Here is a 17,582-nt window from a genome sequence, read left to right as displayed (position 1 = left end):
GTTCACATCTGCATATTTAGGAGGCTGTAAAGAGTCCAATACAAGTTGATGGGTCTGTGAAGCTCACTTCTGATGACATTGATACTGAATGAGTTGTTGAGGATGTGCTGAACCTTTCTATCAGCAAGCATAGCAGTTAGCCTCTGTTAGCCTCTGTTAGCTGCTGTTAGCCTCTGTGTGTTGCTGTTAGCCTCTGTTCGCTGCTGTTAGCTGGCATTGATGAAAAGTTCTTTGAAGCAGAGCGAACATTGTTGGACTAATTGAAAAAACTGTCATGTGAAAATGTAATCAAATGTTTTTGTTGTTTTTTTTTAGAAGGAAAGGGCTATTTTTAGGACATCCAAGCCTAATAATTACCTTAACTTGTAACTAGCTGTTATTATTGTTTAGCCAGTTAATTGTCAGCTGTCCAGAGACGATAGAGTCATGTGTCTAATCTGCTGACAATAAGCTGAGCATTCAGTTACTGTGGTTCTGTTATTTTGGACCAGCTGCCTGCTGACTTGAGAATAATCACATCTGTGCACGAACTATTCACAAAGGCCAACACTTAATTGGTGTTTTGTTTTGCTTTGTTTTGTTTTAAGGCAGTTTTTGCCCACACAGGTTTTTATGTTTTTATCTTCTGTGTTATTAAATATATGCTATATGTTACATACGTTATATGTAATAAATGTTATTAAATAACCTCAAAAATACTTACAGTACCTTTTAAGTATTAGCATTTTGTGCCATGATTAAGATTTGCTGTTTGCAGACATGGAAATGAACAAATTCACTATCAAACACCAAAATGAACAAAAGCTTTTTAGCTCCACAATGCCTACAAACTTAAAGAAGATCCAGCTTGCACGCTGTCAGTCTACACTCTGTAAAGTCAGCCACATGAAAACACTCATCGGAGCCACGGGATTACTCTCTCACACACCCATCGGCAGAGACAGTCACGCTGGGTGGCAGCACAATGCAGAGCAGCGCTGAGAATACTAATCAATCTGTTCCTGTGCAAAATTCCTCTGATAAAACATTCAATTATAGACATTGCGAGCTGCATGAGATTTGTGCCGATACGAGTGTGACATGAAAATGGGAATTCTGCCTTTGTGTGCTGCTGCTGTGAAATGGGGTCCCAGTGTGAGCCCACCGCCGGGGATGTCTCTGGGTATTCACACTAATGCATTAATCCTAATACAAATAAGAAATGGGGAAAATGTGACATTTAATTAAAGACTCGTGATGAGTCTGATGACATGCTACCTCACAGTTGGCCTCTGCTGTGAGAGTCATGTATATATGAAAGAAAATCATCCAAATTCTAGATGTTAAATGGTTATAATTGGATTATTCAACAAAAACGTAAATACTGAGGCATTAAAACAGCACACTAGTGTTTTTTCCAGACTCTAAATTGCTGCTATAAAGCATGCACTGTACACTGAACTAATTTTGGTATCTGACTTTGTTTTGTCCCCTGTGAGCAGTTCCACGCAGAAAGCAGCCGGACAAGGGGCTCAGATGACAAGCAGCACTTCTATGATTAGGGCTGCAGCGAGGAGGGGAAAGGAGGGTGCCACAGAGAAAGGTCAGGGGGGCTTTTACACACAATCAGTTGCCGCCTTCTTGTTGACAGCACACCATGAACTGCGGTTAATTTGTTTCTAACGTGGTGGCACCGTGACGTTCCCGACTCACTGGCTCTGGCTATTGGAGTTAGAATGAGGCTTTGCCGCTGATCTCCGGGGAGTGAGCAGAGCGCGTGAAACTTTTTGGGGTTTGTGTTCAGCATGGCTCTGGAGACCGCCTTGCTCCTGAAAGCAGGGTTTGTGCTGCTGATGGCAGGTGAGTCCATGGTACTCAGGCAGAGAGTCGCTATAGGTGGATTAATCTTAAACCTTGTTTATGTTTTTCTTTGAAAAAAAAAAAAAAAGCAGGTCTTTGAAATGTTACTCTATTTAGAAATGATTAACAAGTCTTGGTTGATTTATGGTAGAAAAAAGGACGAGGTAAGTTGGGATTTTGTTTTCTTGGGTTTCTCGATAATGTTTAGTCTATGAATAGACTTGATCTGTTTGTTAAAAGTCCACTATGCTCTATGTGCTTTGTTTCTGGAAGAAATTCTGAAAAACCCACCATTATTCACTCAACCTTACATTTCACTAGCATTTGCCCTCATCTCCCTTATTGCATGCTCAGCAGGCCATTGTCATTGAACGTAACCAGTCAAAAAGAAAAAAACATATGTAGCAGCTGTGTGAAGAAGTGCATTTCATGGTTTTACATTTTCAATAACTTTGCTTCAACGTTTGAAAATGAAGGCAAACGTGATACCATATGACCCATGTGACATGTTAGAGAGTAAAGTAGATTATGTCTCCAACATTGCTTGAACCTCTAATATGAAATTCTTGGGAAACTTTTGGGAATATTGATCCAGAAACACACTGGGAATTCCTTAAATTCATCTAGAAGGAAAGAACATATACTATTAAAGAATGATGTAGCGGTTGTGGGTTCAGCAGTTGCTTTCGGGAAAAAGATGTGTTTCATTTGGGACCATAATTTACAAAAGGAACTCTTGTTGAATTTCACTTGAAATAGGAATTTAATTATATACTTACCAGGAAAAAACAATTACTGAAACCTACAAAAATGAGCTGAAACTTGAAAAAACTATAGAGAGGAAGTAGTCTAATCTAAATTCAATTGGGAATTTGTAATTACTAAACATCACCAACAATATGTGAGTAGGTTGTGGTGCTTAAAGGTTCTTCAGTCAAATACAAAAAAATCACACCAACCTTAACTGTTGATACAAGGCAGGATGGCGCCATGCTTTCATCAGCTGACATCAAAATCCGAGCAGAAATGGACACTCATCAGACCAGGCAACATTTTCCAATCTTCGATTGTTCGATTTTTCTGCGTCCACACAAACTGTAGCCTCAGTTTCCTGTTCTTACTGACAAGACTGGCACCCAGTAGGGTCTTCTGTTGCTTTAGGTGAGCCTCTTCAAAGTAGGCTCACTGGCTAGTCTCTCTTTTTCAGACCCTTCTCTGTAAAACTCTAGAGATGGCTGTGTGGTACCCTTTGAGATGAAGAAATCACAGCATATTCATATTTGTTGCTGATTTTTAGAGAATTTGCAAAAATGTACCATATTTACCAAACTTACTGCTCCTAATGTAGGTTTTCCCTATTAGTTAAGCCTAAATATCATCCAAAAAAACAATGCGTTTCAATGAAAGCCTTTTAAAGGGTTAATGTCAGCATGGAGCATTAATATTTGTGGGAATGATTTCAAACCCCATCATCTAATATTCATGAGAATCAGCTTTTAAAATCCATAAATGTTGAGTCTCAGACGCTGACAGAATTTAAGATTCCCATTGGACTGATGCGTGTTTCCTAACCTAACAGAGTTGAAGGCAGAAAGTCAATAGAGCATAAACCTTCAGTCAGAAGAACATTTGTCAAACTATGCCTCCATTTTCCTGAAAATTGTAATCCAAATACAATGCTGGTTAACAGCCAAGTTGAGGGGCAACTGTGAATCCTCCAAGCGGCAGTTGCCATCAGAGGCTGGTGAAACACGACTGTAGATGATAGACAAGCTAATATTCACTCCCTTTTCAGGAGATTACTGTGCGTTCGTTCAGATCTTGCTTTGCCACAACAGTTTCTCACATTCTTCTTTTGTAGCATCTCTTTTGAAGCTCCCGTGTTAACACGTTCAGTCTTCCTTTGAGTGCAGGGAGAGCCAGCAGGGACAGAGCAAACATAATGGGCACGCAGTCGGCCCTTATCTGGCCCGAACAGACTGGAGATCCACCATGTTTCTCGATCGTAACAACAACCTGTTTGTTTCCACGCAGGCGTTTTACACCAGATTAAGCCTCCCTCTCCTACTGTACTCCTCCGTGGTGCTACATTCAGCCTCGAGTCCTGCGGGATTGCCGCGGTCTGCCTCCACGTTTAGAGGCTGTTTACACGCATCTCTGAAGTAAACAAATGGGAGTGGGACTTTGCCTGCAAATTAAAATCTTTTCTTAGTGAAAGTAACAGCCTAATAGGGAAGAAATGGCCCAGTAGGAATAACCATTGCCAGGACATGACCTTGTTTGCTGCACAAACATATGCTGCTACAGATATATTTTTTTTTTATTTTTTTAAATACTTTTGTCTTACTTCTGTTTTTACTTTGTAGCTCAAGTCCTTGCATCAGTGTCTGGCTGTAACAGGGGAGTCTACACGTTTCTTATCAATGATCTCTGCTTGGCAAATTTCACATTCAACATGGAAAATCTGGATCGAGGTTTATGGTGCAGCTGGAAGGACACAATGGAGTGAGTTCACTGACTCGAACATGCAAAAGGGAAGAAACACATAGTGAATAAAAAAAATTGCAATTTATTGAGTCACAACCTCCACACAGACCCTGGTAAACAGCAGATATTGTGTGTTGCAAAGCAGCTTGCAGATGGAGCAGCAGCTGTAGCCAGGGTGGAGCAACTTAGTTTGCTTCACGTGAGGTTTGCCAGGTACACAATTAGAACAATATCAACTGAACAGTTAGCTTATTTTGGCTGGCTTTGAGATCAGTTTAATAAGATTTCTTGACTTGCTGGTCTTATGCTAAATTCAATAAATAATTACATTGTTACTGTTACATACAGCAGAGTGCAAAAGCCTTGAGCCACTCGTCATATTTTTAAATTGTTTGCCTTGAAAGTAGGAAATAGGTGCAGTGATTTATTGAAATGTGCAAACACACATGTAAACACAGCATTAAGGTATGCACACGTAAGCTAATGAGCTTGAAAGTGAATATTTGGTGTGACCACCTTTATTCTTCAGCACAGTCTGAACTCTCTTAGGCAGCTTTCTTGTCATGTCTTTAAGTCGTCTTCAGGAATAGTTCTCCAGGCTTCTTGAAGGACATTCAAAGCTCTTCTTTGTGTGTTTCTGCCTTTTGTTCTGTTCTCTGTCAACATGACCCCACACTGCTTCAGTGATATTGAAGTCGTGTTCCACTATGTGTGTTTTTTTTTTTACTGCATTGGCAGTATGTTTAGGATCATTGTCATGCTGAAAAATGAAGCTGTTGCCAGTCAGATGCTTTCCAGATGATATTACATGGTGTATAAAAACCTGATGGTACTTTTGTGCGTTCATAATTCCACAAATTTGTACAAGATCCCAAACACCACTGGCTGGAATGTCATATGTGGATTCATCACTTCATCGGACCTGTTGTCACTGAAGCCACCCTTCCACTTAGACCATTTTTGATGAGGCTTCAGTGAACAGTAGATAAATGAGCTGAAGGCACAGATGTATCTCTTAAAGTCCTGACACTTCTTAAGGGCATGAATTTTAAATACTGTTTGTGTGCTATAAATAGTTTTTAGGCCTGCTACGTCTTCTGTTGTCCACTCTTACATCCTCAGTGATTGGATGGCTCCCAGGAACTGGACTGAAATGAGTGAAAAGCAGCCATTGTCCAAAGAAAAACTTTTGAAAGACCTTCAGAAAGCCTGGAGAACTGTTGCTCAAGAACACTTTAAAAAAAATCACAAGAAAGTCTGGCTCTTTGGAAGAGAGTACAGTGGGTTGGCGTCAGTGTAACAGAAGAATGATGGTGAGAAAAGCTGAAGTCCTCATGCTGTCATGTGCATGAGGATTTTTTGATATCTCAGTCATTTTGCAGTTAAACAGCTATAAGAAGCAGCTGATGGCAGTGTCCTGGATTCACACCCAGACTATATAAGTCTTTAATATGCCAACATTAAGGCCTCGTGTTTATATCATTCACCTCTAAGTGAGTACTAATATCTTAGCAGGTGCACTGACAGACTGGTATTTCTGAGCTTATTAGAGGCAAAAAAAACTTGTTTATCTATCTGTTTATCTGTTTACTCTCTCATGCACCAACACCAGGGGAAAGCTTTACTGTATTTGTTGGCCATTATATCGTCTCAGTACTTGGTGGCTTCGTTTCCAAACCCTGACAGTCAGGGAGTGAGTCAGACAGGAGGATGAAGGGAGCCGGGGGACCCAAAGAAGAAGCTGCTGTCAAAACTGTGTGATTTCCCTCCTGGTTCACAGTCCTCACTTGGTCCAGCACATAACTGGGGGTGGTGCTCTGTGTGTGTGTGTGTGTTTGTGTGTGTGTGTGTGTGTCCATGGGTATGTGTGCTCAGTTGTAACTCATAAAGAATTTGCACAGGCAGTTGGAGGGGCTGGCAGTTGCATCACCAAACTCCTAGCAACAACATTTGACGCCACTGTTCAGGCTCACAGGAAACATTTGAGACTCCCAGGAAAAAAGCCGGTACAGAGACAATTACAAGTATTGAAAAAATATTTGTGGATTCAGGCTGTATAGTAATAATGACAAGTAAAACATGAATTCAAAGACCAGACATGTACCATTGCTCATTTCGGTACAATCAGTCTTTTTACTCCTGTTATAGCTTTCCTTAATTAGGTATGACGTGGACTCCACTTCAGTCATGTACTGAATATAAGACAGTTGTCATCGTCTGGTTTATGGACCGATGTTTTGAAGCCGAAAGTTTAGCATTTTGACGTTCATTTCCTTTGCTCCAATTAAAATAATTCTGAATGAAGACTTTGGGTCAGTTGATTATCTGCACTGATGCGCAGCCACCTAATTGTAACAGCATGAGACCTGATAAAGTGATGAAGCGCTTTCATCTCCTTCAGTGGCTATTTTACTTCTGGCACCAGTCTGATCATATCTTCCTGTTGTCAGATATCCATCACCTGTTCAGCGCCTATGGTCATGCACACACTTACACTTTGATAGAAGCATCGGAAGGAAGTTTAGTTAGTATCTCACCCAAGGATACTTCGATTATCTGGGGATCATATCACCCAATTTCAATTGGTGGATGAACCGCTCTACCTTCTAAACCACAACTGCTCCACAGCAAGGGGCATGAGCGGGTCATGGTCCCTGGCTTTTCCAACCTACATGTCCAAGTATCCTTGAGCGAGATACTAAACCCTGAGTTGTTTATTATTTATGAAAACGTTTGTGCTTCTGTCTAGAGATCCAACCACCAACCCTCCAGTTAAGAGATGACCTGCTGTACCTACTGAGCCACAGCTGCTTCATTAAATCATCTCAGGATGGCCACTGTCGAAGTCGTCGTTGGTGCTGACACCAAACCTAAGCCTAACTAACCTTAAACAAGAAGATCAAGTTTTGCCCGTTTTTCCTTTCTGTACGGTACGGCAGGTTTAGGCTCACACCTCAGAGGGTTAAAGGGTTGGATTTTGTGATCACTTCACTTTCAGAAACACAGTTAAGCACAGTGGCCGTCTGGAACAGAATCTCTCCTGGTATGGTGCAATGCTGTACTAAGGGCAGTACCCTGTTGGTATGCATCTCCATTTCCTCTGCTCCTCCCTACTTAGCAGTTATATTTAGCAGTGTTAAGCCCACTGGTAATTCTAGACACTCTTTTGCCTTTTTTTCTCCCCACCAACAGGAGTACCCTGCTCTATTCCCTCTCTGAAAGGACGTTTCAAAGACATCACAAGATTCCAGCCGATATTTCTGTAACAATTTGGGTTTTCAGCTTGATTACTTTAAAATGTTTCACCAAACCTTCAGAAAAAGGATCAACTTTAGTAACATCTTTTCTTTAATTACACATACTAAGTTCAGCATGAATCTGCCTGTGCTCTGCCGTCCTCTGCAGGATCTATGAGGGACTCACAAACTGCACATACCAGGTGGCCTTGAGGATAAACTGCTTCTGGCCAAATCAGATAGTCGACCGTTTCTTCATGGAGATTCATCAGATCTACTTTCATGACTGCGCTTTGACTGGTCGGCTCCTGCATGACCCACCGATTAGCATCCTCGCCCCATTTATCACAGTGCCTGTACTGGTCACCCTGCTCATGACTGCTGTAGTGGTGTGGAGGAGCAAACGCACACAGGGAATGCTATAGGGACCGTCAGAGTGTTAGGTTTGGGCTTGTAGAGCGTTCCAGAAGACATTTCTTATGCATAAAGCATGCTCTTTTAATTTTCTTTTCATATTCCCGTGTTGATATTGAGCATATTGACTATTTGGAAGTTGCAGTGAAACAATTGCATGTTGTGAAAGATGTTAATAGAAATAAATTCTGTATTTGGTATTAAAACTGTCTGTTCAGTCACTTCTAGTGGCTAAGTTCACCTCTATGAAAATGCCAAAGTCAGGGACACAAAACACTTTTTACATAGCAGGCCACATGCAGTCCACTTTGATCTTAAGTTATCAAAGAATTAAACATCTTTGATGTTTGATTCTGAATATCTCAGGATTCACAATTAAATATCTGAATCCTGAGATATTGTAATCTAAAAAAAAGACACTATTATAGCAGAAATTTCTATAGCAGATATTGGAAAAACAGGAACTCCTCTATTTAATTGTTTATCAATTACATAGATACCTCGGTGTCGTATGAACAGCAATGTGGGTCGAGTTTTTAGCAACAGGAAAAGCTGCAAAACATATGACAATACAGCTAAAAGTTCAAAATCTGTCCTCTACTTCACATTTTCTAAAACCTTCCAGTGGGTCAGATTGGATTCAGTGGAGTTTTAAAGCCATTTATGTTAATTACCATCTGACATCGTGGCCCTTACAAACAATCTGCATAAATAACACCTGACAGTAGAAGAGACTGACGTGATTGGAGCCATTCGGAGGAGGGTGAAGAGATGAAAAGGAGAGCGGGAATTAGAAAACAAATGTAGGATGAAGAGAGGAAATTGTATGAAATAATTTTAACAGCCAAAATAAACAATGTTACAGTTTTATAGTCCCTCTACATTTGTACCTTTGAATAAATTCCACAGTATATTTATTAATCATTTTTGAGGCAACATTTACAATGAAGCAGGCACTTAGTTATCATAACACAAAGACAGTTAAAGTCAGCTAAACGGCATCAATCTGTCCTGTCCTTTGGTGCAAATCAGTGACAAAAACTGCACTAGAGAGGCAACTACAAGACCTCAGGGCATTGCTCTCTCCGTATCCCTACAGTTTTGCTTTTTGCTAGTGTTCTTCTAACTGCTGCTAGCATGACTTTTTGTGCGAGTAGGAGCAGAAGCACCTGGCAGGTCTACAACTGCTGCCCTCTAGTCTTCACAGATGATTTTGCAGTAACACAAAACGTCTCCAGACTCTTTAATATATGTCACGTGAGCGCAGTGTTGGCCACTGTTTGCAAAAATTATAAAATAAGGATATTATAAAATGAGGATATTTATATTTATGTCCAATGTGTGGCTTCAAACTATGCAGCACTTTTTAACTCTGTGTTTTGAAAAATGCTTTACAAATAAAGTTATTGTTAACAATTTATTATTCTCTTCCCCTTTCTACTTCCACAAAGTAGCAGATACAACTAGTTTATTAGACAAATAAGCTGCTCAGTCACTGAAAACATGTGGTGCAGAGTTGTTATGGTTTTCTATTTTCTAATTGGTTTTTATTTTTGTTTTGAGGTTGTTTTTTTTTTATTTGGTGTAATTTCATTTAGTTTCCAAAGTGAATTTTCTCATTTCAGTGTTTGAGAATGTTTAGTTTGTTTTTAATTATTGTTTTTTGTCTTTTTTCATTATAAGTTCATGGAGGGCATGTGCCAGAGGCATGATTTAGGAACATTAATACAGGTATTACAATAAAACACACTATGACTCAACTGTCTAGAGAACAGTTGACTCATAGTGCATCATAGTATTGTAGACATCTACGTCTGTCAGTGACTGATTAGGCAAGTTGTAATATTTTTTTTAAACCACTAAGGATATTTCAACTAATCTATCTATCTATCTATCTATCTATCTATCTATCTATCTATCTATCTATCTATCTATCTATCTATCTATCTATCTATCTATCTATCTATCTATCTATCATTTTATACTTCAATAACTTGTAATTTGAAAATAGAGGCTGGGGTACTTACATATTCATAAACTTCACATTTCATATCATTACAGTACACAGAGGTTTCACATCAGTTAAAGAAACTTTTTTTATTGCAGTTTACTTATTACAAAAAGAAACAAAAGTGCACTCAAAACTTGTCAAACTCAAGATTTTAAGATTGCACACGAGATTTTCATGGACTTCATCACAACAAAATGGCTCCATCTAGTGTTCACTCTGAGATTTTCTATAAGGCAGTTGATAGTCAGTAGTCTAAAATTAATTGAAGAGCAGCTTCATTTCATTCAGATCCGAGCTAATATTAATAGAAAATTCTGATTTGCATTTTCAGAAAAAGATTAAAAAAAAGGAAGTGCTGTGAGACTTGTACAACACGGCGCTCATCAGTAGGTCTAAACAACTAAAAAATAACAAAAATTTTTTTTGCTAATGCACTCTGTTAGAGTTAAAATCTTTAATAAAAATGTTAGGATATTTAAAAAAGTAGAAGCAACTCGACAAGGATAAGCACGACCTGCACATATTGACTAAAAAGTCTTCATCAGGGTCTAACAAGGCAGTTGTTTGTTTTAAGTGGCGACGAGCTAAAAAACCTTGGAAAGCAATCCTAAACAGGATTCATGCATTCTGAGTGATCAAGGTTTGCACGCCAGCCAGAAGAAATAATGCATAATCATGGTGACTTCTGTCTTAGGAGAGGACACCTTCATTGCAGACATCAACCTGGGATAAAAGACAGAGAGACACAATGGTTCATTATGATTTAGAGGAACTATTGGATGACAGATTATTTGAAGTTGTAAATTAACAGCAACCTCCAGAGGCTCTATCCTTCATTAAATTAGGCAAACATGCAGGTGAAACTCTTTAAAGAGACAGAACAAAGTGAAACTGTTTAAATCTTCCCAAACTTTAACAGTAATTAAATATAATGTCATACTTATATATCCATGTAAAAGTTATGGCTCAGCAATTCTCCTCCATATATTGTGCTTGCTGAGCTATTCTCTCCTGTCACTGGCAGGGGAATTAATGGTGGCTATATTATCAAAGCAGTAAAAGCCTTCAACAGTTAAGCTTAGTCAAGCAATGTTTGGCTTTTCTGATTAATGCCCCAGACGGTGCCAGTATTCAAAGCTGTATTCTGGCAAGTTTGATAATCAGAAATAAATTAAGCTGGGAAGATTACAGGAATCAATGGTCAGCGCCAGGTGAAGGGAGGTGAGGGTTCAAGGCCAGGACTTAACGATTAGACTGGTAAAGTTCAATGTCTCACTTGTTCCTGATATGGTCAGAGAGATGTTTGGCCTCAGCTGGGTCCTTATTCTTCAGTTTCTGGTAGCTGGAGAAGGTCTCCACCATGCCAATATATTGACTCAATGGCAGGGTCCTTTTCGTCTGCAGGCACTCGTTCCTGGACACATTTGGACTCATAAATAAGCATGTTCTGGTCAATGTAACTGAAGCTGACTTCTGGCAAAGCTTCTGAGAACTTACCACTCTTTGTCTGGGTAAGAGCAGGAGTTGAACATGTCTAGGTAGATCTTCTTAGAGGATTTTCCAATGTAGGGATCTCGGAATGGAAGCAGGGCACCATAAAACTGGTGGGACAAAGAAAGAAAGCAAAGACAAACTTTAAAGCTTTTTGGGGAAAGCATTCATTTATAGTGGCTGAAAACCTACATCAGTACTCTATTTCTGCACATGAGCTTTTAGATTTGGGATGAACCTCTTTGCATATGTCATTGAGAGTGCTGGAGATGTCCCCGTACTCAAGCTCCATGTCCATGGTGTAGCTAAGGAGAGCCAGGCAGCCTCCAGGTTTCAGCACTCTGTCAGCCTCCTTGAGGAACCGCTGGTGATCAAACCAATGAGCTGCTGTCATGGCACTCAAAAGGTCCACCTCTCCAGATGCAAATGGTAGCTCTTCTGCTGGACACTGCCTGATGTTAAGGTGAACAGAGTCAGGACAAGGAAAAAATAGGGCCCATTATAGATGGGAGAGATGAATAAGGGAAAAGCTTTGAATAACAAAGCATATTCTTGCTTTTGTGGATTATCTTATTTGGATTCTCTTCCATTTGTAGAGGAATAATATAATTCAATGCTGATAATTTAGTTTACGGCTCAAGTCTCCAAGGGCAGTGCAAACATGTCACCACTTTTTTCTCTGGAGTTTTCTTTCAAAATTTTAAACCACTCATCCATTTGCAGCCCAACCAAGTCAGAAAGTGGGAGTGGAGCCCATCCCATGTGTTGTAGGGTCAACACCCCTGGACAGGTCACTAATCTCTTGCTAGGCAAACACATAGAGTAAGAGCCATTCACGCTTACTTTCCCACCTAAGGTCAATTTAGAATAATCAACTAATCTCACTCCAGGTTTGTCTTTGGTCCGTGAAGGGGAGAAAAGACCCCTGCCTGGATTCAAACCCAAGACCTTCTCATGATGCTAACCTCAGATCGGATGAAACAACCTGCTGAAGTTAAGAACATCAATATGTGTCAATATCTGTCTGACAGGTGGGTGTGGGACTTATAGAAGACCACTTTGCCTGGTACCGATTGCCGGTCCAAGTGCTTCTGATCAAGGCCACGTCCCATGGAGAATATGAGGCCACTGGTGACCCCTGTAACACTAGGATTTGATCTTCTATGATGGTTTTGTTTGAGAATGCTACCCAAAGTGGTAAGCTCTTTGCAAAGAACTTACAACCATGTTTATCTAAATCTATCTTCATCTACAACAATCAAGGAATGATTGACGTAATGTAGCCTTTACTTAAAGAACTGCCCCAAAAAACGAAATAATTACATAATGAAGATGCTGAAGAAAGCACAGAACCTTTGACACGTTGGTTTATCTAAATCACAGCCTTGATTTCACATCCACCACATTTTGTTCCCCTTCACCTGTATGAGACATTTGGAGGGTTCTTATTGGCTTGCGCTGTCTCTATCTGGACAGGGCTGACGTCGGTTCCAACCACTTTGGTGAAGTATGGAGCCAAAAGGGTCGTCCCTTGCCCCGATCCACAGCCTACATCCAGTGCAAGGTTGAATGGTTTTGGTGTCTAAGAGAAATGCTGTGATTTTAGAGTACATTTATTACAAAGTAATAGAACATTAATAGATAGAGACACAGTATTTGTTCAAATGCTATCAAGCACATAAGCATAAACACATACCCTTTTCTCCATAAAGTTCATAACTGTGCTGACCAGCTCCTGGGGTGCCACTCTGTACTGCAGGTAAGCCGCCGCATGATCTTTCCCCTCGAAGAGCCGCACAGCCATGTTACTCCAGCAAAGTGTGCCTGCAGACTGTATGCAATATGTGACTGAATACTATGACTCGGTACTTTGAGCTCGTCTTTATTTAACCACAGAGTTGAAGATTAACTGCCAGAGCTGTGCACTGTGCACCATGTGCTCACAATTAAACTATGCATGGGATCAATGTAGCATCGCAGTTAATGATCAACTAATATTCAGGACTTTATATTCAAACATAGCATTTGTCTTATAGTTTTGGTCAAGAATGGAAAAGCATTTTTATTATTATTACTTCTCCTAGAGATTCAGTGCTGTGCATTCATACGTCTGCACCTTTAGGCAACAATCAGCAGATGGCAGTAAATGCTCACATAGATATGATGCTGTGTGCTGAAGAAGCAGACAGCTGCTGAAAATAATTTAAAAACAAATTTTTCATCAGTTGAACTTGAAAGAAGTCATCTCCTTGTTTATTCTTACACAGAGTTGTACATTGATATTATCACTATCTGGAGAAAATTAAAGTTTGATAAAAATTATTATTATATATTTTATACTCAAGAAGCCTAAAATGTATCTGCTCCTGCAGATCGACTCCATATAATCTGTTCAACCTCACACTTTAGTTCCAAGAACATCCTGAAGTAATTTAAGTTGGAGGCTCTTCAAACAGCCTCAGCCTTGTATTTTCTTACCAATCAACAAACATTGATCCTTCCTGCTTCCCTGTTCAATATCTATTGTCAGATATGGTTTGCAATAAGGGTTGTGTTAAAAAAAGAGATGGCAGGGGTTGGAGTAAAGAGGAGACGGAGGAGGAGGTTCCGGTAAGGTGTCCAACTCTTACCCTTACCATGAGGCTGCGTGCAGCCCTGCAAATCAATCAACTCTGATCAAACCTGTCAGCTATATTCAATTTAACCTGGTCACTGCCCTCTCTCTCTCTCTCTCTCTCTCTCTCTCTCTCTCTCTGTGTGTGTGTGTGTGTGTGTGTGTGTGTGTGTGTGTGTGTGTGTGTGTGTGTGTGTGATGGCAACACAAAATTGCCATCCATGTACGTGTTTCTGCTCAAACCAGTGTTGCACCAAGTCTTTATCACCATGTCTTATTACAGTGTCCCCACAAAAACACACACACGCACACACAGGAGTCATTAAAACACAAAGCCAGTGGAGTCAGACAAACAGCCTCACATATTGCTTTAATATCTGCAGGCAGTCCCGACACAGTAAAAAAGAGCTATGGGAGCGCTTCCATCGACTGTGACAAGCAGTGTTGCTAATGCTGCATTGGGAATTTCAACTGAAAAGCAATCACACAGGTAATCCACAGCAGGAGGAGAATTTATTACAGATACTTTATTTAAACGTGGCTTCCCCCCCATGAAAGCAGGTGAAATGAAAAAGAAAAATAATATTTTTTGCACATTACATAGTGTAGAATTCCTAAATTTGTATCTGTTTAAAAAGGCAGGAATTATGGGCAAGGCGATAAAGGCTGATGAGTATGTACAGTATAAATCATAAAAATGCATTCAAACCAAAAAATAGATGTGTGTGCAGTTGTAAATACCCACACACTCATTTCCTCTTTCTTCAGACAGTGTGAGTACAGAAACACGCAGGGTAGGGGAATGGATAGATGGGGATTGAGTATAAAATCCCACTTCCCTGTGGAAATCTCAGCAGGTAGAAGCAGATTGCTGCTGTTGGATGGAATCCATGAATTTAGAAAACAGTCTTGTAGCCACGCTGAAAGCCGTGATATTTTTAAGGGCGGGAAATTTTTGTCATGGCTTTTGAAGTATTTTCACAGACCCATGATTCCTTCAGCACACTATTATAAAAGAAGCATCATGGAAACCCCCAAATGAAAACAGTGACAGTCTCTGAGAGTGTAGTACTGAAGCCATTTGGAGATTAAATTTAGCCTGGCTATTAGCATAAGTGTTAATAAGAGGGGATTTCCATTCAACTAAACTAAGAAAGGGTTCACCAGAAAAAATAGCCGTTATTTCAAATTGAGTTGCTACTAAATACTGACTAATATCTACCAAATGTATTGCATATTTATTGCAGAACTTTATTGTGCATATATCTAATTGTAGCCTGTTAGCTTGCTTCCCATTTAGCTTAAGTTATTTAAATTTAAGATGGTTTATGTCCCATAAAATTGGCATCTGTTAACTCATGAATCAAGTTACATTTCACAAAAGAAGAAAGTTGATTGTAAGGTTTGTGACCTCTTTTTGAAGCAAAATACGGTTGTGTTAGCATAATCAGTTAGGTTAGCTTAATTGTGTATTTTCTAATCCTTCTGAAACCTATGTCTGCATTAAAAAAGAAATACTATTTAAATACTATTTAAGCTTATGTATTATTTTATGGCAGTTTTAACCCTAAATAATCATAAAAACCCATATAGCTAGCTATTGTTTAACACAAAAATTGGCATGATAGTAATTATTAATAGTCTAAAAACCCTTAAAAAACCCCAATCGGATATTTTATGACTTTTGCTAAAATGGTTTTGTTCATCATATAGTGTATGTTGTTAAATGTGGAATAAACAAAGTTGCATCACAACACAACTTATTATTAGCTAACACTAGAACTCCCAATAGAATCATTTTGACCCTATAGAAAGCAATGTTTGGAACCCCCTACACACATTTTGACATGAAAACCACTGTAACTATACTATTAGACTATAGACCACCATTTTATTATTATGATCTGTAATGACATAATCTGAATCGTTTGTGAATTGTAAAACCAGTAAAAACACCAGAGATTTAAACTGAAATTTAAATTCACATCTTGTTAACTCTTATAATGTAAAAACTTGAATGAAAATTAACAATTTAGCTTGAATTGTATAGATTATTAGCCTGTTTCACATTTAGCTCAATTAGCATGAATATTGTTCAAAACTAAAATATCCTGTGAAATAAACCTTATTGATATCAATTTAGGTTAAATTTTACAAATTCACACCTTAAACTGAAGCTTTGTGTCCAAAATGACTCATTTGGTTGTCACAGTGAGTTAGGTTAGCTTATAATTCTAAATCATTCTGAAAAATATTAGCTCACATGGAAAGATCATGTTTTTACAGTGGAATAATATGTAAGTTTACATAATGCCTACAGTTTGTATCTATCTATCTAATTTTAAAATGTGTTTGGCATAAGACTAATTTGGAGGTACACTAGCTTTTGAGGCTAGCTTTACACACAAACCTTCTAAGATTTAATGAATGTTTGGGGCAGCTCTGTAGGCTACTGGTTTTTCCCAATTAAAGGCATGAAATCAACTGAAGAGAATAAAACGGAAGCCAAGTCTTTCCTTGTCTTTTTACTGGGCCACCAGGCATTGTGCCAAACAGCGCTTGCAATCTCTGGTAGGATATGAGGATCTTAAATCTTCACCCATTAAAACTTCACTGAGACACTCTGTTTTCTTAACAGCCACTTGTAAAGAAAACAAATATTGCAAGTATTGAGGAGATCTGGTTGACTCAGAGGCTGCATTTTTATAGCTGAGATGCTGGCTCCGAGATGCACTCGTACAGCTAATCCCACTCTCAGAGGAGAGCGGTAGGTATTGGCTTTGATGATAGAAATGGATTAAACAGATTACATTAAAGGCCAGTCTAATTGAACCAATCTATCCTGATTCTGCCGCTGTAAGATAAATGATGCGCAGGCCAGATAGTAGATATAGGTCGTGTGAGTGTGTGCTTGGCTCCAGGCTTCTCAATGGACGTTCTTAGGCTCGCTTGAAAAATACAGCAAAAGCACTTTAGTCTTGTTGAAAGAGGTTGAAAGAGGGACCACAGTGAAGATTAGCTTGTGAGATACACAAAGAAAACATCTACAGGACGTGTCTGTGATTCTGCCATTTACTGTCAGATTATCTTAATTTATTCCAAGATAAAATGAACCCTTACATATATAAAAAACTTAAATATATAAGAGCAACCTTGCAGGCTGATTTAAGTTTCCGAGAACATACAGATGTGTGACCATCAAATAAAATAATAAAAGAAAAAAAAGACAAACTTATTAATTAAATCATGTGCAGTGTTAAGAATCTTTTTGATTCAAGTGATTAAAAACAAAACGGTTATGCGTTATGTAAATTTATAGATAATGGGAAAAGAAACATACATAGCCGCCATTATATTACATCACAAAGTGCTGCTAATGCGCAAAATGAATTTCATTAGTCTGAGCTTCACTGCAGAGTTAGTGTTCTATGATGGTCTAAATACTCTTTCAAAGGATTAACATTCAAAGGCACAGAATTAAAATAATGAA

At 39.0% G+C, this 17,582-nt stretch overlaps 2 protein-coding genes across 2 annotated transcripts; one reads left to right on the top strand and one right to left on the bottom strand.

Moving 5' to 3' along the window:
• The first annotated feature begins 1,560 nt into the window (after positions 1-1,560).
• On the top strand, positions 1,561-8,182 carry LOC146491524 (receptor activity-modifying protein 1-like). Its single transcript, XM_085150872.1, has 3 exons — positions 1,561-1,839; positions 4,206-4,344; positions 7,732-8,182. The coding sequence occupies exons 1-3, from the start codon at positions 1,785-1,787 to the stop codon at positions 7,985-7,987; spliced, it is 450 nt and encodes a 149-aa protein (XP_085006998.1). The 5' UTR covers positions 1,561-1,784; the 3' UTR covers positions 7,988-8,182.
• Positions 8,183-8,863: 681 nt separating this feature from the next.
• LOC146491523 (putative methyltransferase DDB_G0268948) lies at positions 8,864-13,338 on the bottom strand. Its single transcript, XM_085150871.1, has 6 exons — positions 13,175-13,338; positions 12,900-13,060; positions 11,717-11,930; positions 11,485-11,588; positions 11,264-11,401; positions 8,864-10,710 (listed from the first exon to the last, which is right to left on the bottom strand). Exons 1-6 carry the CDS (start codon positions 13,280-13,282, stop codon positions 10,623-10,625), a joined length of 813 nt encoding a protein of 270 aa, XP_085006997.1. The 5' UTR covers positions 13,283-13,338; the 3' UTR covers positions 8,864-10,622.
• Positions 13,339-17,582: the final 4,244 nt, after the last annotated feature.

This window comes from Neolamprologus multifasciatus, chromosome 23, assembly GCF_963576455.1.
Source record: "Neolamprologus multifasciatus chromosome 23, fNeoMul1.2, whole genome shotgun sequence".
Classification (NCBI taxonomy): domain Eukaryota; kingdom Metazoa; phylum Chordata; class Actinopteri; order Cichliformes; family Cichlidae; genus Neolamprologus; species Neolamprologus multifasciatus.
This window is presented reverse-complemented; position numbering and strand designations above follow the sequence as displayed.